General features: G+C 38.7%; 1 protein-coding gene and 1 long non-coding RNA gene across 11 annotated transcripts in view; one reads left to right on the top strand and one right to left on the bottom strand.

Moving 5' to 3' along the window:
- The window catches only part of LOC104138029 (uncharacterized), a 94,191-nt gene that overhangs the window by 47,593 nt on the left and 19,524 nt on the right, over positions 1–27,074 (top strand). Inside the window, exon 4 of one of the 2 annotated variants that reach the window (XR_011140868.1) lies at positions 15,547–16,207. The exons of the other annotated variant lie outside the window; for it this stretch is intronic. This is a non-coding gene — a long non-coding RNA (uncharacterized lncRNA). Of the gene's footprint in view, positions 1–15,546; positions 16,208–27,074 lie in introns of those variants that run through there. 2 annotated transcript variants of the gene reach the window in all.
- The window catches only part of ARSJ (arylsulfatase family member J), a 219,623-nt gene continuing 194,131 nt past the window's right edge, over positions 1,583–27,074 (bottom strand). For 8 of the 9 annotated variants that reach the window (XM_068941761.1, XM_068941762.1, XM_068941760.1 and 5 more), the window contains one exon: positions 1,583–4,195. In XM_068941761.1, the coding sequence (XP_068797862.1) occupies positions 2,797–4,195 (1,399 nt within the window). In that variant the 3' untranslated portion in view covers positions 1,583–2,796. Of the gene's footprint in view, positions 4,196–12,208; positions 15,551–27,074 lie in introns of those variants that run through there. The other variant, XM_009665445.2, reaches the window with a different exon arrangement.

Raw genomic sequence — 27,074 nt, 5'->3', positions numbered from 1 at the left:
ACACAAGATCTACTGCTCTGCTTTGTACTGATTACTTTCAAGGACTCTCATTTCGCCCTGAGAAAGAACAGAAATAAATAATTATGGGATAAAATGTTGTCATAATAATAATGCTCTCTGGTGGCTTCAGACCAATAAAAGCCAAACCAATGACGAAACATTTCATGGAAAGCAGAAGAATATTGTTTCTATAATGATGACACTTCATTATAGTGCCTTTATTTTTATTATGCCAAAAGATGATGGCAAAATAAATTAAAATGTCTCAGTCTTGTTATATATATAGTTTACTATATATACACTGTGTAATTTTGGCCCTTTCCAGATGACCTTGGAAAGCTGAAAATATTACTCAAACAAAAACATAATGATTTATGGGTTAAGAAGTAAACCAGACAGCTCATTCTTTCAAAATAAGTTCCTACTTGAGTTCTCTCCTAACGTCAATTACTGAAATGTAGATTCTGACACAAAGTAGAAAAGCGTATTATAAAAAGTGTCCACGCATTTGTACATGTACGTGTGTTATAAGTGCCCCAGACTACCTTAAAAAGTCTCCGGTTTTTCTCAAAGACAAAAAAAAAAAAAGACAGTATATTTTATACAGGACACTTTGCAGTATAGTATCTTAAGATGTTATTAACATTTCTGCTAAGGACATCAATATCACATTTAAAAGAACTGAGAAATTAAAGAACAGTTGACTTCCTGATTACTCACTGAATATTCTAGATCTTAGGTAAAGCTAGACGGATTCCGAAGAACATTAATTGTTCCTGTTAAGACTAAACAGTAGGAAAAAGAGATTGATGACAACATTGAGCACTTATGTGGCTATATATTATCCCTTTATGATTATTATTTATGGGTAACTATTCAAGATGCCCCTTCTTATCTTCTGCACAGTGTGATTTATTACAAAAGTAACTCTAAACTATGACTAGCTTGTTCCTATGAGTTTGTCAATGATAGCTTTATTCTGATATATAGATGCAAATCTGCAATTTACTAATTTTTTGTAGTGTATGTCTGCAGTTACATTTCTTTCTAAAAATGATGGATTTTTTTTTTTTGGTTTGTTGGACATGATTCAGCTTTTAGTGTTCACTGGTTTTGCAAACCTTTAATTTTTCAACTGTAATCCCTTTATATAAATGTGATTCCTGAGTCAAGGGAGATATAGTTGGAAAACATGCTTATTTTAAAATTTCCTAAAATATAACTATTTAACAAATGAAGCATCAATTTTACTTAATGTACTTTATGTTGAGACATATGTTTGCCTATGTATCGTATCACTTACCATAGATCACCAGGAATATGAAATCAGTACCTCCATTAATCATCCATCTAGGCACCTGAGAATTCTTTTTTATCAGCCACTTTAAAAAGCAGAAAGTTTGAACCATGTCTCAAATTATATACATATTGGAAGGAGGAATTCTGTTTCAGAAGGGTAATACCATAAAATCATCCCTGCACCAAAAAATAATAGTAATGAAAGGCTTATTGAGCTCATTTAAATTAAACAAGGACATGATTGCTATCTTTGATGTAGAAAGAGACGGACTACTTTTATGAATGCCATAAAAATAAACTATTTTAATAGACACATAAATAAAAGGTTTAAAGTAGAATTTTCCCCCAAAGCCTAAAGATGGTCTAGCTTCTGTACAGAAACTGAACAACATACACGTGACTACTAAATTAAATAATCACTTTGTTACATTCAAAATAATTCGAAGCAAATACACAATGAAATGATGTACCTGAATCATTCTCCTTTGCTCATCCTATCAGTGTCTATAGTATTTTCTTGTTTTACGGTACTCTGAGGATTTGGACCGTTACATAAAACTCTCTGAAATGATACAGTTGAAAATTAAAAATCAAAGGAAAACGACCTATCCTAGCACCCAAAGGGGTGCCTTTCATCACCCATCAATTAAAGTTTTAATGGAAGAGAACTAAGTATTGTGCTGTAAAATAAATTATGTCTTTTACGTACTGTAGTATAGTCATCTTAAAGTGTTTAAATATTACATTCACTTTGGTGACGTGCTTTTGTCTATGCCTATAATAAATTATACAAGGCATGTGCTAGCTGTTCCTGTGTGCTGAATAACAGCCTTCTGGTTTTACTGGAAGTGAGGGGAGCTTAGCACATCTGGGGAATTACAAAAAAAAAAAAAAATCTGATTTATGTAAGACAGACATAGTCTAATTCAAAGCAGCTTTCCTCCTATCAGCCCCCCCATCCCTCAACACACACATACACACACCCACACACACCAAAAAGGTTACTGTGATGGCTTCATGTTTTTGCTCTGCTGTATCAAAAAAGTCACAGCCTGGCAACTAACACTCTGACCAACAGAGGTTGTCAAGTTTTGTCTTTCCTTTCTCCCAATGAATGATCTGTCTGTTTGAGGACATCTGCCATTAACCTCTTCGCACTCTCCAAATATTCTGACTAATCTAGGCATGGAATCACCCCACCATTTGTCCATCAAAAATGGGATTACTGAAGTTCAGAGTTATCTCCGTTGTCATCTGGAATGTGGTTCTGATGGGTGAGCACCATTCATCCTGTAGAAGAGAAAGTTGGTCATGTGGACGTTTACATAAACCCAAGGCAGAGTCTCAAGATATCTTGTCCTGGTGAAATTGGAGAACAAATACAGAGATGACGGCTTTCATCCATAGTGCAGAGCTGACATTTCTAGTATGTTCTGTCACAAGTTCAAGAAAGCTGGGCCAAGCTGACTTAGAGTTGGCAAAAGAATGTGCTCAAGTCTATCCACCAGCAAGACGTGAATGGCAATGTAACGACTGCCCTTTTTTTCGATTTGCTTTTTTCTTGTTCTTATTCTTTTGTTTGTTCACGCCTTTATTTTTATCCGATTTCTTTTTCTTTTCATCCTCCTTAAACCATGGACCCCAGACTCCTCCATTAAGCTTCGGGTTACTCCGAGGGTCCTTAGGTGGGTATCGAACAGGAACTGCAGTCTTATTGAACTGCGAAAGTCTCCGCAATAACTCCTTCACTACATCTGGATACCTTGCAGAAAGGTCCACTCGTTCATATGGATCAGCAGTTATGTTGAAAAGCCACACTGTTTTGCCAGCTGACCAAGAAACACGTTCGTTATGCCACCGATTGGGGCCTGCGTTGCTAAAAGCCTGTGGAGGTACCCAGTCACTATATCCTGGATTTCCTGTCAGTAGTTTCCAATGATTCACCCTGATGGCTGATTGAATTGCTGTGTTCCAGATCCCATAGCCTGCTGCCCAGGACCCATTTTTGGCTTTGGTATAAATAGGGTCAATATTGTGTAAGATGTCCACCCTCGGAGAACGTCTGCCTTCGCTAATGGTTTCCCATATGTCATAGCCATCCAATTGGATATCTTCATCAATCTGCCCTTCTGCCAGTGTGATCAAAGTAGGGAACCAGTCTGTGATGTGCACAAGCTCCTTACACACAGACCCTTTGTTTTTCAGAAGGGGGCTATGGACAAAACCAACAGCACGGATTCCTCCTTCCCAATAGGTCCCTTTGCTTCCTCTGAGAGGCCAGTTACTTCCCCCAGCCATTGGCTGTCCACCATTATCTGAAGAGTATATGATAATGCTATTGTCATAGTAACCATACTTCTTTAAAGCAAGGGTTACGTTGTTTATGGCTTCATCCAAACAAGCAAGCATGGCAGCATATCTTCGCCTGTTTATGTTATTTATTGATCGATAATGTTCAAAATACTTGCCTGGTGCCTGAAGAGGTGAATGAACAGCTTGGTAAGCAATATATAAGAATATAGGTTTCCTGGGGTTATGAGAAGCTAAGATTTGTTGTACTTTTTGTGTGTACATCTGCGTTGAGTAAATGCCATTGTCATGATCCCAAGCTGCATTGTCGTTCTCATACAGGTCATAGCCACATATCCCAGGGCTGTCACACTTGAAGTGAGTGTAATAATCACCGCTGCCTAAGAGTGAGCCAAAAAAAGTATCAAATCCTCTCTGTGTAGGCATGCATTCTTTGCGATAAAACCCCAAGTGCCACTTGCCAACCATGTGTGTTGAATAACCAACCTCCTTCAGCTTCTGAGGTAGTGTCACATTATCCAGAGGTAAACAGTTGGGCTGGGTAGGCCTTATAATTGAATGCTGAAGTCCTGTGTGTATCTGGTACCTGGAGACAGAGAAGGAGACATATGGATCAGGCAAGGAGGAAAAGAAGAAGCTTACCATGAACACCCAGGCGTTCAGAAAAAATTTCTGTGCATGAAGCGATTTTTACTGTGGAAATGACAAAGACTAATGAGGTTGTACTATAACATTTACTGAAACAAGAGAATGGCATTTGTTTCACTTTAGAAGTGCTTAAAAGAGTGGTTCCCCAAACTTCTCTGGCCTCTGGGCAACAATACCGAACAAGTAACATGACACAGCAACATCATACACTCCTCTCCCTGCTGGCCTCATTTTTAACTTTTTAATTTCCTTTTAGCCGTGAGCAATGTCAGATCTCAGAGGCAATGTGCTGCCTGTGATCCATTAGCTGCAGACTACTATTTTAAAGATAGTAATCAAACTCAGAGACCTTTCCAGTATCCCTTAGGTATGCTACCAAATGTAGAAAGTGGAATGATGGCATTGTGTTTTTTCCGAGCATGAACCTATGCGCATGAACTAGTACTACAGAGTTTTGACTTGGGACCCGCTCTCAGAGCATGCACGGTACTGAAACCCTGGTGATCTGATTTCTGCTTAGAGGTCATCCATCATGCAGTATGCATACAGGCCACTACTTAGCAGAGATATTACTAATATTATAATAACTGAATCAGGTGCCAGTATGCTCTTTACGGAGCCTGGCTCTGTTCTCCCCTTGAAGTCTGGAGCAGTTACAATTCCACGCTCTGACATTTATCGCCTTAGTAAGAGGCCTAGGTATGCACGCGCTGCCAGTACTGCAGCCAAAACTGAAAGGCCACAACATGCAGTTACAGTGAAAGATGTTTCTTAGCGATCACTCAAAAGCAAAGGATAATTTCATCACTGGGTCTCTTGTTCAATAGTCATTTGCTGTCCTTGCCTGCACGTTCAAAAGAAATGTTTCCTTCTACGAACTGAGAGTTAGTCAAAGTATTCATATATACAGGGGCATAGATATTTTGAGGAATTTTTCTTTCCTCGTAGCAAGTTTTCACATGTTCCCATTTTGCAATGATTACAGAAAATTATGCCGATGAATATAATTTTTACATTGCCTCATAATTTGCTAGTGGTAAACATATCTACAGCATATAACTATACCGGACTTTGTACATGTAACAGCAGTATATTAAAAGGATATGATAATCAATTCTGAAGTACAGTCAATGTGTAAAGAATACATATGGCATCCGTATGATTATAACATTAATTCAGTATGGGCAGTAGTAACTATTAAAAAAACCAAAAACAACGCCCCAAACCCCAAAGCAAACAAACAAAAGGTCAAATCAGTTTCAGTCTGATGCTAAAAATAAAATATAACAGCACACTAATCTAAAGACGACTCCTTCCTGAGTAAAAGAACAGATTAAATTCTCAGTCACAGATAAAACTGCTAGGTCTGTCACTATGAAGCTTCTTCAAGAGTACTTTCTTACTATTTTTTGGTAGTAGGAGCTTGGACATCTTTGCATCTTTTACTAGTATCGCAGATCCGATTCGCTTCCTGAGCTGTCTACAAAAATGAAAAACATTAGGCTCTGCCTGTCCAGAAATAACTTAAAATCTGCTTTTATATGATAACTTCCTGGCCAAACTCTTAGAAGGCAACAGAAATGTCTTTAATGCCTGCCAGTCTGTGAGAATTGTGTAACTTCTATTTTATTCTTGAGTTTATTTTCACAGAACCAGAAGCTCTGGTCTAATTTATTGCAGAAGCTTTGGGTGTTGCACTCCTCTGCTGCAAGCTAGCCTGTACTCGCTGCACTACAGCGCTGCCTCTTTTCTTTGTCTCTCTGGCACTTTTTCAGAGCATTGTTTCTATCTGTTACCATTGTGTGGCTCCGGAGCCCTGCCACCCAACTGTCCCCACGTTTGCAAGCTAGCGCTGGACACAGAGGATACTGCAGTCGTTACGAGTACACTCTCACAATTCTGGGTGTCTGGGATTTACATTTTACTTCTGAAAAAGGAACGTCGCACGCACGAGTTATCCATGTCCTTCCCACAATTCAGCTGTGACGTTCTTTTTCTTTTAAACAGGTAAGCGACTAGAAGGAAGCCACACTGCCTAATGGCAGTGCCCATGCTCTACTCCACTCTTAATCTTTGAGAGTCCGCGTGGGACCGTGTTCAGAAGACACAATTTCCTCCTCCTTCCCTTCCCACTGCCCTGTTCAACTGTTTCAGTAAATCCTCCTTATCTGATTTGAATGAAAAAGTCCTTGCTCCCATCCTGCTATTTTAGTAGAACAGTTCCTGCCTTCTTAAACCTTTAAAGCTTCCTCTATCTTGAGGCCAATACCAGATCGCAGTTGGGCAATCCCTCCCTAATAAGCCAACTTTGCTTGGAAGTCAGAATTTTCTCTAAAGTAATGTTGTTTTAACAGAGAGGCTTCTATCCTTCCCCTCGACACTGAAGCTCAACTTCGGGCTGAATGGCCAGCAGGACCACGTATTCCGAACTAATTTGCCCTTGGACAAAGCTATATGCCAAGTATAATATTCGTACAAAGTTAATTCTCACAGACAATTCATAAACAACACAGATTCCCCAGCTAGGGCTTTTCAATTATATATCCAAGCTCAAAATTCCTACAGTGTTAACCTGACAAATATTCAACCAAACAGTATCAAGAATTAGCCTCAGTTATATATATTCTTCTTGAGAAAGTATCTGGTATACAGCAACGCGTCTTGTTTCAGCATTCCCCTCAGGAAATTATTCAATATGCTGGCTACAACACACATATAGCAGTCCTGCTTAGATTCCGGTCTGCTGTCTATTTTCATGCGCCTTTGGTATGTTTCCCATATGCGTATAATCTCTAGCTATTTATGGCATGGCTATGCTTCTGAATATACGTATATGCACACATACAAACGTGTATATGCATACTCATACAGGTAACAAGGGATCTGCAAAATAATCAGTTCTAAGTAAAAAAATATTCCACCTGTAGAAATGTTTCAAAGGAATATCAAACTATAATTATCAGAGTATTTTTTACTACTACAAAAACAGTCAGGGTTTGCTCATTTTTCTGTACCACATGCCTTCCTAACTGATCCATTAGGTGCCAATATTACTTTTTCAGTGAAAGTCTCTTATTTTCAAAGGACGTTCAGACCACTGATAGAAAAACAAAGCAATCTGAGTAAAAGACAGTGATTATATGGAAGTAAATGGCATTAATAGCAATGGGAAAAGTGTCTCAACACTACTGCTTTGAAGCTGTACTTAGACTGCAGAAAAACAAAACAAAAAAAAAAACAAACAAAAAAGAAAACAAGCCAAAACATAAAGGAAATAAGAGACAGATGCCAATTTTGGGGGAAGTTCTCTAGAAGACAAACTTAGGAGCTCTCTAACTGCCATGAAATTTCTGTAAAATACATTCGATAAGACTTCACAGCTTTCCACTGCAAGACGAGCTAATTCTTCAGAATAAACTGCTTGAATTTAATCCCAAATGCAGAAATCAGACTATGACAATGACTAGTCTGGAATTCATTATTATAATTACAACATTAGTAACTAATTAAATGTCAGTAAATGCTGACAGGCCACAGAATCTGAATTTACAAATTTTTAGACTTTATGCATTTTTAGACCAATGCCTAATACTTACATAAAGGTAACAGTGTGGTAGCATTCTGTACAGGGGTTCAGGTCTTGTGTATACTTTGTATGTCTGTACTATTTCTCCTTTCCCCTTACCCTCCAGCTTCTACATCATGACTGTCTCTGTTTATTAGATGCCTCAAATTTGAGCAATGTCCGCTGTTCTTACAGAACAGGAAGGTAACCAAAATTTGTTTGAAATATTCAACTAATAATATGCTATTGAAAAGTATAAACAATCACTTTCATTTATTGTAGACTACATGTGGATGGCTCTTCATTGTGCATTTTTGACTCATACTTCTATTTAATACTTCTATTTAACTTCTAGTATGGAAGTTGTTCAGATGTTTACAGTAAAAACGCTGTAGTAACTGTTCCAGCTAAGGCTGCCGTTTGATACTAGTTGACTATTACAAAACTTTGTCTATTGATTTGTAGTGGAAGCTTTAAAGCAACAGATTCCCAGTGAGAGCGTCGTGATGACTTCACAGATCCTTTGGTTCTTGGATGCTGACAGAAATATTTCACAGGTTTCTTACACAAAAAAATGAACCAACCAACCTCCAGTCCTGCGGTTGTGCGCCTGATGCAGCTTTCCAAGATCATTCCCTTTCTGTTTCAATCTAGAAAGGCACTAAGCTGAGCCAACAGCTTTTATATTACTCCTACCTTCAGCCTCAAGGTACAGCAACCATGAAGCTGTTAAAGGTCAGCTGTACACTCAAGTGCCCAGATTCTTTCTTGATCTAAATCACCACAGTGACACTGAAGTCAATCTGACCTGAGCTTGGGGAATACATTAACATTTGGAGGCATAATTTCCCACTTCTTATGTCTTTGTAAAGCTAAACTAGTTTCCCAGTTTTCACCTGAAAAGCAAACCAAAGCAAAGTGCATCAATGACACTACATCAGTACATACATACTAAGCTTTGCACATTTTCACTACTATTCTCCCAAAGCAGAGAGCAAGACTTAAGGTTTGCAGAGTACAAGAGGTTCTCCTGGCATGACTCATGTCCCCACGATGCTTATGCAGTCTTGAACATATGCACGCCCAACCGGCTTCCCTTAAGAACGGTTTCCCTAAGGAGTTTCCTATTGAGAATTTCCACCTTAACTTCAGGGTGGGTTTTCCACCGAGAAAGAAGCTGGGATGTTTCTAATTTTGCAATGTGCACGTACAAAACTACTGATTTTAAGCTTTCGTAATTTCAAAATATTGGATTGTCTTCAAATAGAGATTCTTTTAAGGCTTACTGAAGATTAACAAAGAAGCACAGCTTGAAGTTTCTAATTTCAGCAACTTCTGCTAGCACGTTTCTAGTTAGCACAGGAGAAAAATGTATTTTTATTATGTTTCCATAGCGCAGGAAATGTTGAACAAATTTTTTCAATTTTTAAAATGACGTCTTGGCTAGGATCTAATACAATATTTTAATTAAAAGAAAAAACACTTGTTGGGGTTAAAAATAGAGTGATAACATTGAGGTGTGTATGCTAAATCAGCTTAAAAGATCATAATTGATGGTTATGCATTTCCTTAATAAAAATAATAAAATATTGCAAGTAAGTTTTAAGATGTGCTAAAGAACAGTTTGGGTGACACGTGACCTGAAATTTATCCCCTTTTTGCATAACACAGTAACTTGAAAAATATTGCAAAATTCCAGGTGAGTAAAGAGCACGCAAACCAGTGAGATATTTTTGGTTAGGAAGCTCTCACTCCTCAAAGCCCAAGTTTGTGGGAGGAAAAACAATGACAGCCACCTCACCCCCGAGAAAACGTAAAAGCAGAATTCGGTGACCAGGAAGAAAAAAATCACATAAGGAAGACTTGCTTGTAGTGGTGTAGAGCTTTAGCACCGAGTTCATGAACCCAGTCTTTCCAAAAAGCTGTTAATTTGGGTGGATACACTTAGTCTTATTTACCTCAAAGTTGGTTTGAGCTCTGTAAGATGCTCACAAGGGAAACAGAAGATGCGCAAAAGCTCTTCTGCTTTCAGCCTTCCAAACAGGCATGCACTTCCAAAAGTGCATGGCAGAGCGCTGCAGAGCTCTGGATCAAACGCAGGCCAACAAGAAAGAACCACACAAAAATACCATTTTGCATCAAAAATATCGGACATAAACCCTAAATGTTTTCTGCAGAGTCTACTCAAGATTTTTCAGATAATCAGTTTGAAAATCATACAGTCAAACCAGAAAGTAAAGTTGGAAAAGGTGGCTTTAGGTAGGTGGATACAGAAGACATTGGGCAGAGTGACAGAGCTAAGCTGATTTAAACAAGATGTAAATGAATCCATCACAGCTTTATACGAATTGCTGAAAGCAGCCACTGAGTACCACCAAGCAGTCCCTTCAGATTGGTAACAATAAAAACCATAGCCTGCAGCCACAATGCTTCTTTTTTATTTTGTATTAAGTATCTTTACTGAAAAGTAAAATGCTTTCTGATTTTTTTTTTAATATCTTTTTATTTCCATGCATTTTCTTAACTGGAGAGGGGTCACATGTTTCGCCTTTGCTAAATACCACTTAGCAGGCTTTCACGACAGAAAAGAGCGGACTGTAGACATCTCAACATCTTTTGTGGTAGTAAGTTTGAGTATCTCTAGCTTCTAGACAAGACTAGGTTTACTGAGCTCCGTCAGCCCCACATTCTCTCTCTTCAATACCACTGGTCCATGGCAACTCTGTACTATTCAGCCCGACTACATTTTCCAAATGTTAGCACAAAAGTTTTGCTTCTCATGCAATATAGTCTCCTCCTCAGAAACAATCGTAAGAAGTGTGGAGCCTGTACTGCACACGTTACAGTTTGTCTTTCAAAAATAGCAGCTACTGCAGCAGCACAGAGAGAAACTGTTTATTCTGTCATAAGTTCTGGATAGTTGATTCCAAAATAAAGTTACAAGTCACAGCTAAGGCCTCAGTTCAACATAGTTTAAATCCGAGTGTGATTTCAGTGAGGCAGTTGGCTGAATCAGGACCAAAGCAAGCAATCAAAGCTTGTGCCATGAACATGAGTGTTGCTATAGGTATGGAAATAACTCACAAGCCAGCCATGTAGCATTTTGTTCAGTTATAATTCTGAACACCACCAAGGGGAGAGAAGGAAATGCCTTATACATTAGAACATGATCCATCACAAAATATACTCTTTTGCTAAACAATACAAATTAAGGATAGAAAGGATGTATTGGCTTATGTTGCCTATTTTTCCACCTGTTTAAGGTTGTGTGTAAGATATTCCATATATTGCAATATTTTCCCAGTGGTTTGCATTAGATATGAAATACTTCTACCAATATATGAAAATGCACTATAGGTAGTGAGGCTGCTTCTCTGAAGCAGCTGCTTGTCTGGCGGGTGCATTCCTTGCAGCAAAGAATCCCTTTAGAGCAAAAAGAAGAATACAGATACAGCGCTACTGTATGGAGGCCGTTCTTCACTGAGATATGAGTTATGGTTGGAGGCTTCAAAGGAGCTCTGTTGCAGCATACAGAATCCAGTGCCTCAGCCTGGCCAACATTGTTTAATTTTCAGAAATTTGAGGGAAGCCAAGACTGTCCATTTTCCAAAGCAGACATGCTCCCCCTGGTCCCCACAGCCCTGGTTCCCAGGTGTGCACACTGACTGAATCCTGATTGAGCGTATGCTAGGATGAGACCGGGATGCATATCACTGCCTCATGTTTCCTGCCTTCCTTTGGAAAGCAGCAGAGGCATACGGGCAGGGAAGAAGCCAGAGGGAGTCTGAATAGGCCCCACAGCAATTGCAGCACCAGGACCGAGGGGCTTTCTCTGCTGAAGTCCTCTATCAATGTTACTGAAACATACACCAGAATAAACTCTGTACGAGTCTGCCCTATCATTCAACCATTTTTATCTTTCGGCTTAGAACTTCATAATTTTTATAACTTGGGGAGGGGCAGGGGGCAAATGAGTGTAGCCATATGGGCCAGAGCAGCAAACGTAAACCCAAAAGGCTCTAAATGTAAACTCTACACTCTTGCAGACTTTCACTGTGTTGGCCCCCATAAAACAAAACTGAAGGTTTCACACACAGACATACGTTCATTTCATCTTCAGCTGTATTGCTTGAATTTTTATGTGCTTATAAATCATAGCAGAAAATATCCACTTCTAGACCAAGTGTGTACATAAAAAGAGTAACTGAAGTTATTTACTGTTTTATCACACCGGCAGTGTTACTGCAAACATTTCACTTGAAAGATTCTCAATCCTGCCTTACAAACATTTTTATCAACTAAGGCTCTTCCAAAAAATACAAGAAAAGAAAAAAGTCTAATGATTTATTTATGGACTAATGATTTGACAGTTTTTTTTCAGATTACCTTTTTCCAAAGACTGCAGGAGTCGAGGTATCCCTGTTTAATTGAACGTTATTTGGCATGTGATGCATTAACTCAACCTCAGGATCATTTGGAAATTCTCATCTTGTGCAAGCCTTGACATTCGGTTTTCTGAATAATCTCCTTTCACCTCTATATCACTCAGACTGCAAACATATTTTTATCATCCAGCACCTGGGAATGCCAATCAGAGTTACATTAACAAAAAGAAACATTTATTAATAGCAAAAATTAGAGGGAGTTGCAGCAAGCTCCTTGGGGTAGTTGAGAAGCCCTAGCAGAGCCATCGACACTGCTGCTCTACAACTGGAGAATCAAGGCAGAAAGAGATTGCTGTGTGCGGCTCTATGCTCTGGCCAATTTTGCATCTCAAGGATGTGCACCAGCTCTGCCATCTTTCGTCTTCCCCATCCTTTGCTGATGGGACCGTCACCCCAGGAGTAAGGCACAGGAAACTTGTCTCCGACTTGCTAGTTTTGAAGAAAAAAGCTGACTACACAGCCAAGCCAGGAGGGAAAAGAAACAGAAAGCTTTATCTGCATTTCCTTGGGGTTACTGGCCCTGGTTGCCAGGGGCAGTTCGTGCAGGAAAAAGTAAAAATTGTTTAATGACTTTCAAGCACAACTTTAAGTCACCCCCACAAATACTCATTAAATTGTAATGAGTATTTTCACACTCCAATTCCTGTTTTTCACAAAACAGTGTTAAATTCTCAGCATATCTGCTACTAATCTTTTCTGTCACGGAGACAGTGTATCTGTTCAAAACGGGAGGATAAGAAGGACAAAGGAGAATGTGGGAGTAAGAAACAGCTGGAATGCATATGTGTATATGTGGCTATTGTTTTCTTTGCTCTCAGTTCATTGCAGCTGTGGAAACAGAGCACAACACCTCCAACTTTATCACTGAATGTTACTCATTTAGAAAAAAGAAAAAAAATGTGATTGCATAATCAGTGCTCTTAGTTTCATGTCTACATGTAAATGACATGAAAAGAAAACAACTTGACTATATACTTTGCATGCCAGCCATACATCCAGCCCGTTTCCACCGTATTTTTCCAAAGAAAAAAACTAATTCATTTTTATGAGAGGCAATTTTCAGTTCTGCTCCAGTCATTTTTCCCAGAGGAAAACGAACAAAATAACACAAATGGAATCTAAAAGCCATCAGCTGGAGTGCAGAAGACTTCCCCCCTCAGGTACTTCAAAAAATTGTCTGCAGACCCTGTTGTACAGAAAGAGGCCTAGACAAGAGCAGCATGTCAGGACAGGGACATTGCACATACCAGTTCATAAAGGTTCTTCTCCATGCTACAGCACTTAACTCCTGAGCAGTGACAGGAGTTCCATCTGAACCTGAGAAAAAACTTCTTCACTGTGAGGGTGACAGAGCACTGGAACAGGTTGCCCAGAGAGGTGGTGGAGTCTCCTTCCCTGGAGATATTCAAAACCCGTCTGGATGTGATCCTGGGCAATATGCTCTAGGTGACCCTGCTTGAGCAGGGAGGTTGGACTAGATGATCTCCAGAGGTCCCTTCCAACCTAAACGATTCTGTGATTCTGTGTGATTCTGTGACAGCGTGTAAAAGCAACCTTCATTTTAACCTGGTGTTCAGGCTGTGGCTCTCAGACAACACTATTTCAGATACTATTAACAGCCTAAACTAGTCATTCATATAGAAAGGGTGAATTTCAACGTTTGTCTTTGAAGCATTCTGCCTAAAATAACTTATCGATTGATAATAACATGCATGTGCACATGAGCAGAATAAAAATAACTGCTATGTACATGTATGAAATACTTTCCAGCTAAGAATCTCAAGGCTGGAACTCATAATTCTGTAACAGGTTAGGAAAATTTGTTCAGCTTATATAAAGAACGATTTATCCAATGACTGCACCTGACGAAGATGAAAGGGATCCATTATATGTTTGCCTTTCATAAGAGCACATCCTTCATAAAAATAACATAAAATCAGATCGATATTAGATAGCATTCCTTAAGGTAGCACCCAATAAGTTATTTTCTTATTCTGTCATTAAAATATACATTTTGACCATTTACTACTATTTCTGAGTTAGCATCATCCTATGTATTATTCATATATCCAGTCCTCAGAGTCTGTATCAATATAAACACTGTAAAATGATCTTGAATTGAAAGCAAGGATGAATGGGGATAAAATGCCAAGAAGTAAAATACAGGATAACTACTACTGTATCATGTTGTTATATGATCTCATGTATTGGGAGAGATAATTGCTTTATAATTAAAGAATATTATGACATTGAAAAGTCGGGATTAGTTAGAGCTTCAAAGACTTCAGTTATTTTAGATACCTTCACACCACATCCAAACTTTGTGAAAACCATCATTCTCCATTAACCATTCAACTCCTACATAAACGTACCATTTCTGAGAGTGATACTGGAGAACATCACAGTTTCACCTCTACATTGAGCTTAAGCTATTGAGCTATTGAGCTTATCATCGGTCATTAAATTCAGAAAACTTATTTAAGGTTTTAAGATTTTAAGACTCATTTAGTTAAATTATTGGAAGTATGCTAATCAAGTGGTAATGCCACTATCTCTCTCTAGTACTCATACAGCTCCTGTTCTGCTATATCAGGGTCTCAAGTTCAAGTGTCTCAGGGTGACTACTACAGAAAACAGGGATTAGCTTCTAGTGTCCTTAATCAGTACCTAGTTACTTAAATAGAAGGATCTATTAATTCCATTAATTTCAATAGAATACTCTTTCAGATAATAATTGCTCAGTGTCATCAAGATATCAGATTGAATTGATAAATTAATTTATGACACCCCTTTTCTAGTGCAGAGGTTCACTGTGAATGCTAGATTGTTTAAGAAATGTTTTTGGGTGATTGCTTCTGTGCCATCTCAACTTTGTTCTTCTATTTGTTCTGCCTAATGTGGTCTATCGTATAACATTATGAAAAAGTGCAAAATAATCATTTTCTCTTGATGAAAGTATGTATCTCTTACTTTATCTGCCATATATCCCACAGCAATTCAACATAGCAGGATATCCATAGCAACGTGGCATAGCTGAGCATTTATGTTTAAGGTTTAAATATGCATTTCTAGGCACTTGTAAGTTAACTGCTGACACATCAGTAATATATTGACTGATAAAATCTCATTCAAAATTGAAGAAGCTAGAGTGCACAATTCACCACGTTCAAGATTTACATAGACTCCAATGCTCATCCAGATACCTCCTGGTTAAAATCATCAACACCAGGTGCATTCTTGTCAGCAAGATGAAGATGCCTTTCACCGTTGTCTCTACAGGTATCCTGGGATGGAGGGATGCCAGAAATCAGCTCGTGCCACCCCAGAGCTTCTCCTAGAACTGAACTCATTTTCCAAGAAAAGCTACAGCCCTGATACTATGAAGAACAGTTTTATCCGGATTGAACAAAAATGCATTTTGACTTTTCAACAACATAGACGCTTTGCTGTGCTGACATTTGCTGACAATAGCAATGGCACTGAATCATTAGCAAGAGGAATAACCTTGACTTGGAACTGAGAGCTGGGAGCCAAGAGACATATGCTGTCTTCTGAGTTCTGCTGCAAGCTTACTGCAAAGTTTTTAGCCTGAGCATTGCAACTGAACTCTCTTTCATCCTTCCGACACTTTCATATTCGTTTCATATTCGCCCTTTGTATTTCTCATCCTTTAAAGCCAGGATGATACTTTTCTCCTTCTGTACAGTGCAGCAGAAGGACAACAACTAATGTTCAAAATGTCCTTTTCAGTCTTTAGATAAAGACTGTAGCAAGCAAAGGAGACTATCACCCTGGTGCTAAAGCTTGTTTCTAATTGGATTTTTTAAGACACAGCACTTACAAAATGTCTCCTTATTTAAAATCATTACTGGTAGTTACCTACAAATTCTGTCATGTATTGCTAGCTACTGAACTACACTATACTTTCTTATTAAAGTCACAGACTGCTGTTAGTACTACTGGACTCTTCCCTCCTTTCTGATTTGCTTGAGAAATATTGTATTAAAAACACAACAGACCACAACACCTAAGCCCATTTTTGCTCAAGATAATGACTGGTGCTATGTGCAAGTAGGCACTATGTGCAAGTTTCCAAAGAAATAATGTATAAAGATAACAAAATATTTAATCAACCTGGGTCCCTGATGAAAGGTGCCTCACTGACAACAGGGGGAAATGAAACATCTTTGTTTATTCACAGAGGAGATTCAATATGGAATTCAAATGCTTTTATTGCCATTATCTGAATAGATGTAGCTGTAGGTGTGCCTTTGTAACATAGAAAGGAAGGAGTAGGGAGCAGTGTTTCAGTGCTGTCACTCATTTAACACGACAATTTTTAACTAACACATCAGAGATACTACATGCTATGTAATACGGCATAAAAAGCAAAGTCAAATGTCTGTATTCAGAGCATGGCATCTTTCTTAGAGATTTTCAAATTTCTGGAAAGCAATAAAAGCATGAAGGTAAATCGATCTTCTCCCCCCCCCCCCCCCCCATACTTTTAACTATTGTGGTCAACAGATTCTCTTTCTCTCAAAAGCTCTGAATGCTGGGATTGAAAACGAGGAAGGCAAGTTCAGCAGGTACCATGTCCAGCTGACTACAATCCTTCCCTTATAGTGGGGAGGAGGGGAGGAAACTACACCTGAAATGCCCCTAAATGCCCTCCTAAGATAAATACCTAAGCTTGCACTGCTGTATCAGGTCATAGCAAGATAGCATAGAGCCAAGAACTTGGTATTTGTAGGGCTGTTTCCTGCTTCTGTACCAAATATGTTCAAGTTTCTACTTCTGAGCTTCTGTTGAAATCAGGTAGAGCATAAGAAAATATAAGGATGCTATGTAGAGCAGGAGTTGCAGTGAAATTGGAAAAATCTCCTTGGTAGTGAGGAAGGGCAGCCATACGTGTGCTGGCTGCAAGGTGGTGGCGTACGGGGGCTGTGAAGTTCTCTCCCCCGGTTCTCCTACGCCCTTCTCCTCTCCCCCATTCTCCTACACTGTGGAAGAGAACAAACTACAGTTAATAAGAGACCGAGATTAACAGTATGTCTGTTGTCTAGGCCTCCACGCAATTGAATAATGAAGTGATTTGGACAAATGCTTCTTTATTTCCCTCCTAAATTCTGACTGGCAAATCAAGTAGAACAGCATTATCTTGAATGTCAGAGCTATGCTCCCTACTTCTTTCTAACCCTCAGAAATTTTTCATCCATCTTGCTCTTCAGTAACATCTTGCTTTATTATTTGTGTTGTGGAAGTTTCTAGAAGCCTAACAGAAACTGAGGCCGCAGTGCAATAGGTAAGGAAATAAAATAGAGTATAATATAGAGTGTGAATAGCAACAGGTGCCCACTCATTGTTATTCCAACCAAAATCTAAAAATCCTGACTCTTATACGTGTACCAGTTATCTCTACTAATAGATAAAGCATACATAAAATATATGCTATAAAACGTCAGGATGAAAGCAGGATGTTAGTAGGTGATTTTTATCCCAGATTAAGTGCCACAAGAACAACTTGTCTAATGGAGAGATACTAGCATAACTGATGTCAAAATAAGATACATACAAAGTTTTGGCGGTAAACATTCAATACGTCAAACAGGTAAATCCTAACACATTCAGGCGACCTATGCATCAATGCTGCCAATGCTGTAGGCCTGCCTTCTGCAGAGCTTCTTCCTCCCAGCTCCAAAACCCTTTTGTTTGATAGAGTGATATTAGCATTACACACGCCATACCAAGCAAGGTTAGAACAGGCACCCTCTTGAAAGTGCAGGTCACTCATAGCGACGTAAGAGTATATTATTCATAAAAGAGTTTCAGAGCAAACAGCAACCTTGCAGAGGTGGATGGGATTGTTAGCCTGATTCAAAGTTCGTCAAAACGAAAGATAAAGTTTTCACTGACTTCACGGGGCCCTGGCTCAGCGCTCTCATTCTGGCACTTTAAGCCTGGCTACACTTGCCATACTCTGGAGCATTCAGGTGGATCACTGTCAGATGGGTACTTGACAGTGACCCGTTTTGTTCCACAGTCAGACCAAAGGATGTTCATATATTCACATTTACCTTGTTGAGCTGTATGCCACTCTTATTCATTAGTTCACTACATAGCTGTGTATATTATACGGAAAGAATGAGCATAAATTATGGTTTTGTATTACTAATTGATTGCATATATTGTCATGGCCCACAAATTTCCATCACTAACTTCAGCAGTTGAAAGAAGAAATCAGCATAAAAATTGCAAGTTAAAAAACAATTAAGAAAAATTGAAGCAATTTAGATTTTCATCTTTTGAAATGAGTGGCATTCAGTTTCACAAAGATTTCTCTAGAACCATGAGAACTAAGATCCTTTTAAAAATTTAAAAAAAGGTAAAAGTAGTGATTCTTTGGAAACCAGCAGCTGTTATGGAAAAAAGGAACTACATTCAGCATTTATGAAAGGGTAGGCTTCATTAAATAACTATAAAGCTCTGACTCAGGAAACTCTTCTTATGGAGAGCACTTCAACATCTGCTTAAACAGATCCATGAAGATAGAAGGTAAGCACATGTTGCAGGGCTTTCTCGAATGGAATATCTTTAAACACTTGCCTGTTCCTGAACTGATGCCTAAATGCATCTCCTGTCTTTGCAACATAACAGGAATTTGAGAAACCAGGCTGTAAATGTATTTACACCTAAGACACAGATAGGTGCCTAATGGGATTTTCAAAAACATGTCCCTAAACCTCTACTAAATCGAAGCGAGTTACGGGACTCAAAAAGGACTAAAAAAATAACTACAAATGGACTAAAAATAACTAAGAATGGACTAAAAAGCCCACCGATTTCCAGTCTGCATCATTAAGCTTCCAAATACCTTTCAAATTTGGTCCTTCAAGATTTTCTGGAACCCTTATATTGCGGTCAAGGCAATTTGTTAAGATGAGTACACATATGTGTGTGTGCATAGGGAGATCTAATATGACTTCTGGGTTGTTGGAGTAGCACAGCAGAATTTTTTTTTAGCTTAGAAAACAGTACATACACTGTCCTAGACACTTATTTTGACAAAGGAGATCAGAAAGTTGTTCTCTGTCTTAACTTATAACCCTCTTGCTCCAATAGCACCGTGTGTAGTACGACTACAGGAGAGGGTGTTTTTTTTTTGGCCAAAGGAAAATGAAAAGGGCACAGTCTGTTTTCTCAGTGTTTCCAAACAGAAACTGTCATCATTGCAGTAAAAGAACTCCTGCACATTTCATCTTCGACCTTAGGGCTTCTTGTAGGAGCATTTGTTAAAAGACAGCACAGCAGGACCATAACCCACCAGCATCACTCCTTTTCAAGCACAATTAACTACACGGAAAACTATTGGATCAATGGTAAATAACTTCTGGCTCCTAAAACACTTATGTCTCAAGGCTGTGAAGTTACAGTTTCAGAGGTTAATAGTCATGGCATAATATCAAAATTAACTAGAGTGATGTAATAGCAAACAAATGAAGCATCTCCATTTAGAGTCTGTCCTTGTTGTTTCCAACATTCATCTTTTTGTGGGGAAAGGAACATGGGAATTGTGGTAAAGGGAAAAGAGCGCAGGAGAAGAAAGAAAAATTACTCATCCTTACCAGTCACGAATGGGAGAACAAAATATTTCTTCTCCAGCAGCCCTTACAGTGGGAGGAGGAGAAAGTAAGCAGAACTGAAAGCGTGCACATTAATTTGTTGTCTGCATTAGGACTGTGCAGTACCACATAGTGCTGAAGAGTTGTGACAACATCACAAAGGTATCTTTACTGGAAAGATGTTAACAAAACAGCATACTATCAGAATATCACCTCCGCTCGGTTTCATTTGTGTAAGACTTTTTCATTCACTTAACAAATCTGTCCTTTCAGAGTAGCTCTAGTAGGTCACAAAGGCAGGAAGGACCCAGAAAAAGCTGTAAACCATTCAGGGGCACTGTCAGCTAACGGGGTGACAAAATTCTTATCCGTATTTTCCTACTAGTAATAACAATATGCAATTCATTTATACAGCTTTTCCTTTTAGGTCTCAAAGCATCCTGCAAAAAAGATAATTCAACGTCCCTATGTTAAGTATAAACGCGTATCTCCCTCTGAGATAGGGAAGAATGAAGCATCTCGCAGAAGTAACCTAGCACCAAATACCCAACTAGAGAAAGAAGCCTGCTCTTCCCAGTCTCAGCCCCAAAGGCAAAAGCAGAGTTCGCAATGCCCCGGAGCTGGGAAACAGGCGAGCTCTCAAAAGGCAGGTCTCACAAGAGCAAGGATACAAAAGCAAGAACGTAGCTGGGTGCATAATGAGAACCGATTTTCGGGTATAAGCTAGACCAGTTCTGTGTCTTGACGGTTTTCCCTACAGACTTTTATCCATCTACATTAATCAAAAAAGAAACTCACTATCCTGCATTTCCTTACTATATACAACTTGAGCTTAGTATCTCATTACCAACTTTGCAAATATTGTCTGAGAGCAACAGGCATATCAAGGATCAGTTAACCAGGTTTCTCACAAGAGTAAGTGCACACTATAAAATGAATTTTCAACTTGTTCTGTGAATCTGCCTCCGCAATTTATTTATGCTGCCTACATGCACCGGTTCTTCATTAACTGTTCCAGTTCACTGGTTTAATATTCAGCCCATAATACATTTAGAATATTGGCAATCTTCCTGCACAACTATAAAATTCTGAAACAGTTCATTTTATGCCCAGCTTTTCCTAAGCAGTGCTCTATACACTGCAGGACCAACTTCTTAGCTTTTATTTGTGTCTAAAAAATAACAATAATAAAAACAAACAGCTACTGTTAGAAAGGAGCATGCTCTGTTATGTTCAGTATGTTCACAAGTGAAATACAACAGAGGTTGCTTAAAGAGCTAGCAGCAACAAAGCTGGATAGCAGCAAGAGATCTTTAAGGCCTTAGCTTGCATTCTCTGGCTAGGTAAGAGGGCAGGGTAAAAATGCATTTTGACTCTGGGAAGAATGCAGACTCTCATCTCTTTCTGATGCAGCCTATTTAACCAACAGAGCAGCAGGGCTGAGGGTGACTGAGGGCAACTGCATTAAGCTCTGGCAGTAAGAACGGCTAGGGCTGCACAAGGCTAGGAGGAACAGAGATGACAGAAAGAAGGGAAGGGTGAAAAAAATCCATGAAAACCACGTTAGAATCAGAGTGGGACTTAGAGATTTAATTAGGGCTTGGCGCAGCTAAGAAAATTACCTGAAACTTTAAATTAAGCCCTTTCGTTGCTTTTAGTACCTTTTTCCAGGCAACTCAATAAATAATTTTTTTTTAGACACACAGCCATCAGTAGGCATTGTTATATAAGCAGAGCATTTTAAAATTAAAGAGATATTTACCTAAAAAAAAGAAATTTGAAAAGTATCTAATCTAGACATGATGATATGTAATAACAAGGTAAAGGATACCATGAGCTAGCTAATAGGCAGCATAACTACTTCTCAGTTGCCAAATTTAAAATGCCAAATGCAAAAAAACTCGTGTGGCAAACTAATTTTCTGTGCTTAGTCACAATGAACATGGCTTAGAAATGATGCAGCAGCCTAGGAACCACAGAATAGCAAGGAACTGAACAACTATATTCAGAAATGGCATATACCCTTAGACAGTTGCAAAAAAAAAAAAAAAGCCATAGTTAGACACACTTTCACTTGAAATATATGTTAGATTCGGGTGTGAGATATGGAAGAAAATTTTATGCTGGCTCTTCAGTTCTTTGCAGAGTCACATATGCTCCTTCTCTCACTTTATTTTCATAGCAGTACATAAATATTTTATGAACTACGGGTCTTTGAACTGCATTTCTCTGACCTATGGATTGATTCTCATTTGCCTCCATGAAATTTTATCTTATGTGCTATGAGAAATTCATCATCCTCTTCCATCAAAAACAAAAAAAAAAAACCTCACCAATCATTTTGTTTGCCAATAATCTGTAGCTGATGCTACAGGTCAACTTGAAGGACAATAAATTCCTACTTAGTATTAACATCAAGATTGCATGAAGGCAATTGTATTCTGAGATGACAGAAGCAGTATAGCTCAGGCAACTTTGAATTAATTCTTTATATACCTTAAGTTAGCCACTACCAAAGATACCATTAAAAAAAGGAATATGGGAAGAATATCCTCTCTTTCAACGTCAATCAATCCTCATTTCGACTAGAAAAACAATGCCATGGCTGTGTGTGTATGCATATCTCTTTGCATACATGGAATTGCAGGTGACTGACACTAAGGCTGTTTTGAGGCTGTTCCAGACTAACATCCAGCGCTTCATAAAGTGCACGAGGTTCTGTTCTATTATGGACAAGTAAGAGAACGACTAATGCTGGGTATTATACACAGTCCATCACCAAAGTGATCTCAGCATAACATAGCTAAGTAGGTCTGCATTAACTACACTTCCTGAAATCCTCCAAACTTTTCAGGTTCAGAGGAAAAGAAACAAGCAAACCCCAAACCTGTGCTCGAACTTGCAGCCAATTGTAATTCTAGAATTCTTTAAGTGCCTGTGATTAGTTTGCCTAGGAAAGGTCTACTTTTCTTCTGAAGTTACCCGTGTTTCCTGTACAACACCTGAAATAGCTGTTCAAACTGTTTTTCAGTTGAACTCAGAATTGAGACTTTAGCTTCACTCTGTTTTATTTCATTTGCTCCAAAAATCTTTGATCACTTTTCCTTCGGAGCATATAAATATCTTTTGCATCAGCTGCATTTAAGAATTTTGTGTGTTGGAATAAAAGCCCCTTTGCATCACTGCGGTCCCCTGCTGGGGTCACTGGATTTCAGGAGGTTCACCTACCATCAGTTCTGATAATTGCTTTCTGCTGGTTTTCTTCTGCACGGATGTCACCGCTCTGGCCCAGTTCACCTATTTAGCCCTCTGCAAGGTTTCAGGAATTCAATGCATCCTGCACAGGTTTTCCACATTCCAAACAGTTTAATCAGTAGACACTCAGGATGGATATTTATGTAGCCATCTTTTCCCTCTGCATGTTAGACTTTTCCAGCACACTAAAAGCACTTTTTAAATAGTCTAAGTAATTAAATCTGGCCAGCTTTCCAGTGAAATAATTTTTCCATTAGAAGATTTCATTGGACTATCCAGCAACACCCAAACTTTTGATGGAAACATAATACTACCAAAAGTTTAAACCTCAAAAAAGTCTTAGGTTAGAGTAGGAGAGAGACAATTCAGCCTTTATTATTAGGGCTGTTGCCTGAGATCTGAGGAACCCCACCTCTCTATCAGAGTTGCTCTTTTTTCACATATTCACTGACGGGGGTCTCGAGCTACACCACAGGTAAGAACTCAGACTGTTGCTCTGCAGACTCAGTCTCTCTCTAAGCCAAAGAGCAGAACGGCTTTCATAGGAGAAACGGAGAGAACCGTTCATTACTGACAGCTTACAAAGGATATGGGAGAGCCAGGTGAAGTTCCTACATTCAAGTTCTTGATTCAGATCAGCGTCTCAAAACTAACATTAGAAGCAAGTTCAGCAATCCCAAGTTATTTAAAAGAACTTTGTTATGCTTTTTGCCTTAACCCCCCTCAACACTTCTGTTTTTCTCTTAATCTCATACATCGGTATGATGGGGTACACTTTTGAGATATCAGAAGAAGGCAAGATAGGCAAAAACACCTCCAGCTCTGTTAGAACAGGACAGAAACAGAAGTGGCAGAACAGGAGTTCCACCCAGGAAAGGCACAGTTCACCTGTTTATGCAACCTCCGATACAGATGCAGATGTTCTGTTAGTAAGAAATACAAAAGCCAACAAAATAAGAAACATGGCATTTTGCTCATCTACCTGCTTTTCTTTTGTTTTTCTAGCTTAGAATATGTATATTTTTTGCTATCTTCCCTTAGGATGAAAAAAAATACAATTCTCATTCTTTCACTGAATCTGCAATTTGTAAAGTGCATTATTGAGACAAGGTAAAAAAAAAAAAACCCAACTCCCTCACAGCATTAAAGACAGAATTTCAAGTGCATGACTATTTCAGAGCTCTTGATTAGCCTATAGACTGAAAGGAAACTTTTAAATTAGCTTGCCAAGCAAGTGGAAACATGCAAAGCGTACTGCATTTTTTAATAAAATCCCAAAACATATATCCACTATTTCACCCTCTCACCAGAAAGAATGATTTCTCCCACTCACTCCTGCAGGAATGCGCCTACAAGATTCCACCTCTTCTGACTCAATAACTCCTACTTCAAGATTCTTCCCAATTATGGAGATGTTTTCAGCTGCTTGTTTAAATAGTGTTTGATGGCCTTTTGTTACCTGAAGACAGTTTATTTTCTAGAGGCTACAAGAAGAGAAGCAAAAAAAAAAAAAAAAGACACACTATGTCTGCACACTGCAGGTTTCCATGTTAAAGTAAAGAGACAAGCTAAAGAAGCAAAAACATGGAGTCAGGAAACGTGGGATCTCACTACTGATTTACTTCCTTTGTGACCTAGGACAAAGCACTTAGGACTGTCTCCCTTTCACTTAAAAAAAAAAAAAACCAAAAAAAACAGTGGTATCCTCTTGAGATGTTACTGTTTTTCATCCAATCATCCCACTCTCAGGGGTTACCTACTCCAAAGAAAATCTGCCTTGGTCCTAGAAGAAATCTGTCTTCAACCACATTTTAAGCTAATATCCCAGACTGTTCAGACAGGGCACAGACATGAACTTGTGTTCCCTTTTGCTATCTCTGGTACTCGGACAGTAACATCTGAATTAGGGGAGGGGATATATATTTCAGCAGGGTAAAAAGTATCTTAAACCACATAGCTAGACTATCCAGAATTCTTTCATCACAGCTCTTCATTTTGCCAAACCAGAATTAGTAATAATTCACTTCTTTCACAGAGCATTGTGAAGCTAACTTCATAAATCTTTCTAAAGCTGTGTGAAATGCTTTGACAGGAGCAACTATGAAGGGACCAAACTGTGTGATACCTACTTTAAAACTGAAGCAGGTACAGTTTCCAGGATTCAGTGACCTTCTTGATGCCTATAATGACAATTACAGATATTGTTTTTTGTGTCCCTTACCCTTCTGAAAATGGCTTTTAAAAATTCCTACCATGAGTCCATGTTCTAACTGTAGGTTACAACGAAGAACAACAGAAAAGGGCAGGGGGGGAGTCAGGTCCATCTTCTCCATCCTTCCTCTTTCTTCCTTTCTGCAGTTTACCAGCATCAGTGGGTAGTGAGTTGGGGCTGCTGCTGCCAAGGGCTGGGGTGGAAGCACGCTCTACCTCCTTGCACGCCAGCCAGCAGATGAAGATCTGCTCTTGGCTCGGCTGCAGGCTGTCCTCCTGCTTCATGGGCTCTAAGAGCATTCTCATCCACCTACACAAATTAAGACATGATTTCTTTCCTTCCTCACTTCCTTAAACGATGAGTTGATGAGGTGCAAATTTAGAAGTAGGTGGTATCAGCAAACATACGTAGCCTGTGAACATTTTCTTCTTAAAGCATAATGACTGTGTATGTCATGCATAGCAAATAGGTTAAAATCCTCTATTTCAGTGAAAGCAAACAGTCTGTTCTTCCTTACATCATACTTCCTGGCACACCAATCTCAAGTTGTACCACACACACTTACATCATTCAGCAGATCCATACGAGATCCTTGGGCCCAACCACCCGATAGCAAACAGCAGCAGACATACAGTTAGGATGCATTTTTGGGGGGGGGGGGGGGGGGGCAGGATGAGGGGTGGTAATACCTGTTTTCAGGTGCCTATCACTCACTGAAATGGACTGTCTGGGTTTACTTAGATTGCGGCAGGCCTTGCTGCCCGCTGCCTTCCAAATAAAAGGCAGATGCAGCTTTAGCCCCCCAATAAATGCATTCTGTAACTTAAACCCCGCACTGGAATTGACTTTTTTTTTTTCTCCTTACCTGAACAGAGTTTCATAAAAAATAAATAGAAATTTTCACATTATTTTTTTTAAATGATGCTTTTCCATTTAAGGAAGACTTGAAAATAATTTTAAATTATTTAAAATAATTAGGGAGGTAACCTCTCAACATTTATCAGATAGCAGTAATGAATTTTAACATTTCCAAATGTAAATCTGGAAATTCTTATTATCAATGAAAAGCAGTTCATTTTAATTTTTAATGATATCAAGAATACTGTTATATTTTTGGCATGGAGTTTTGAAGCCAAAATTTTCTTCCACTAATTTAAAACCAGCTGTTTTGCAGTCTTACTGATATCCACAAGCAGCTATCTTGTGCCTCAATGTTTTATTAGTTTCTAGAAACAACCGAGAAGCTCAAGATGAACGCAGTATGCAAGCAAACAAACAAACAAATACAACCATGTCATCTGTCTTTGAATTCACATGCACAACTTTGTATCTGGAAGTACCAGAATCAAAAACTGAGTGTTTTGTCTCATTTATCTAAACAACTAATTTACGAAAATCCACCTCGTCATTTCTATATGGTGTATCAAACTGTGGCTTTAATGGAATAACATTTTACTTTTAACAAATTATTTCTATTTTAATAATTGATACCTTTTCATTAACCATGGGAAAACCACGTGTCTCTATATTAAACAAAGTCTTGTAAGTAATAGCTTCACTGACTCTTGGATTCATCTAACTAACGCAACAAAGAAAAATAATGTGACAAAACAGTAACAGATAAATGATGTTTCTGAAATGTACAACAATTACTGGGAATACTGCAGTCATTTAGTTAGTTAGTTAAGCAAATTAGTAAGTCAGCTAATCTGGACTTC

This window comes from Struthio camelus, chromosome 4, assembly GCF_040807025.1.
Source record: "Struthio camelus isolate bStrCam1 chromosome 4, bStrCam1.hap1, whole genome shotgun sequence".
Classification (NCBI taxonomy): Eukaryota; Metazoa; Chordata; class Aves; order Struthioniformes; family Struthionidae; genus Struthio; species Struthio camelus.
Note: the sequence above shows the minus strand (reverse complement) of the source record. Positions and strands in the feature narration are given on the sequence as shown.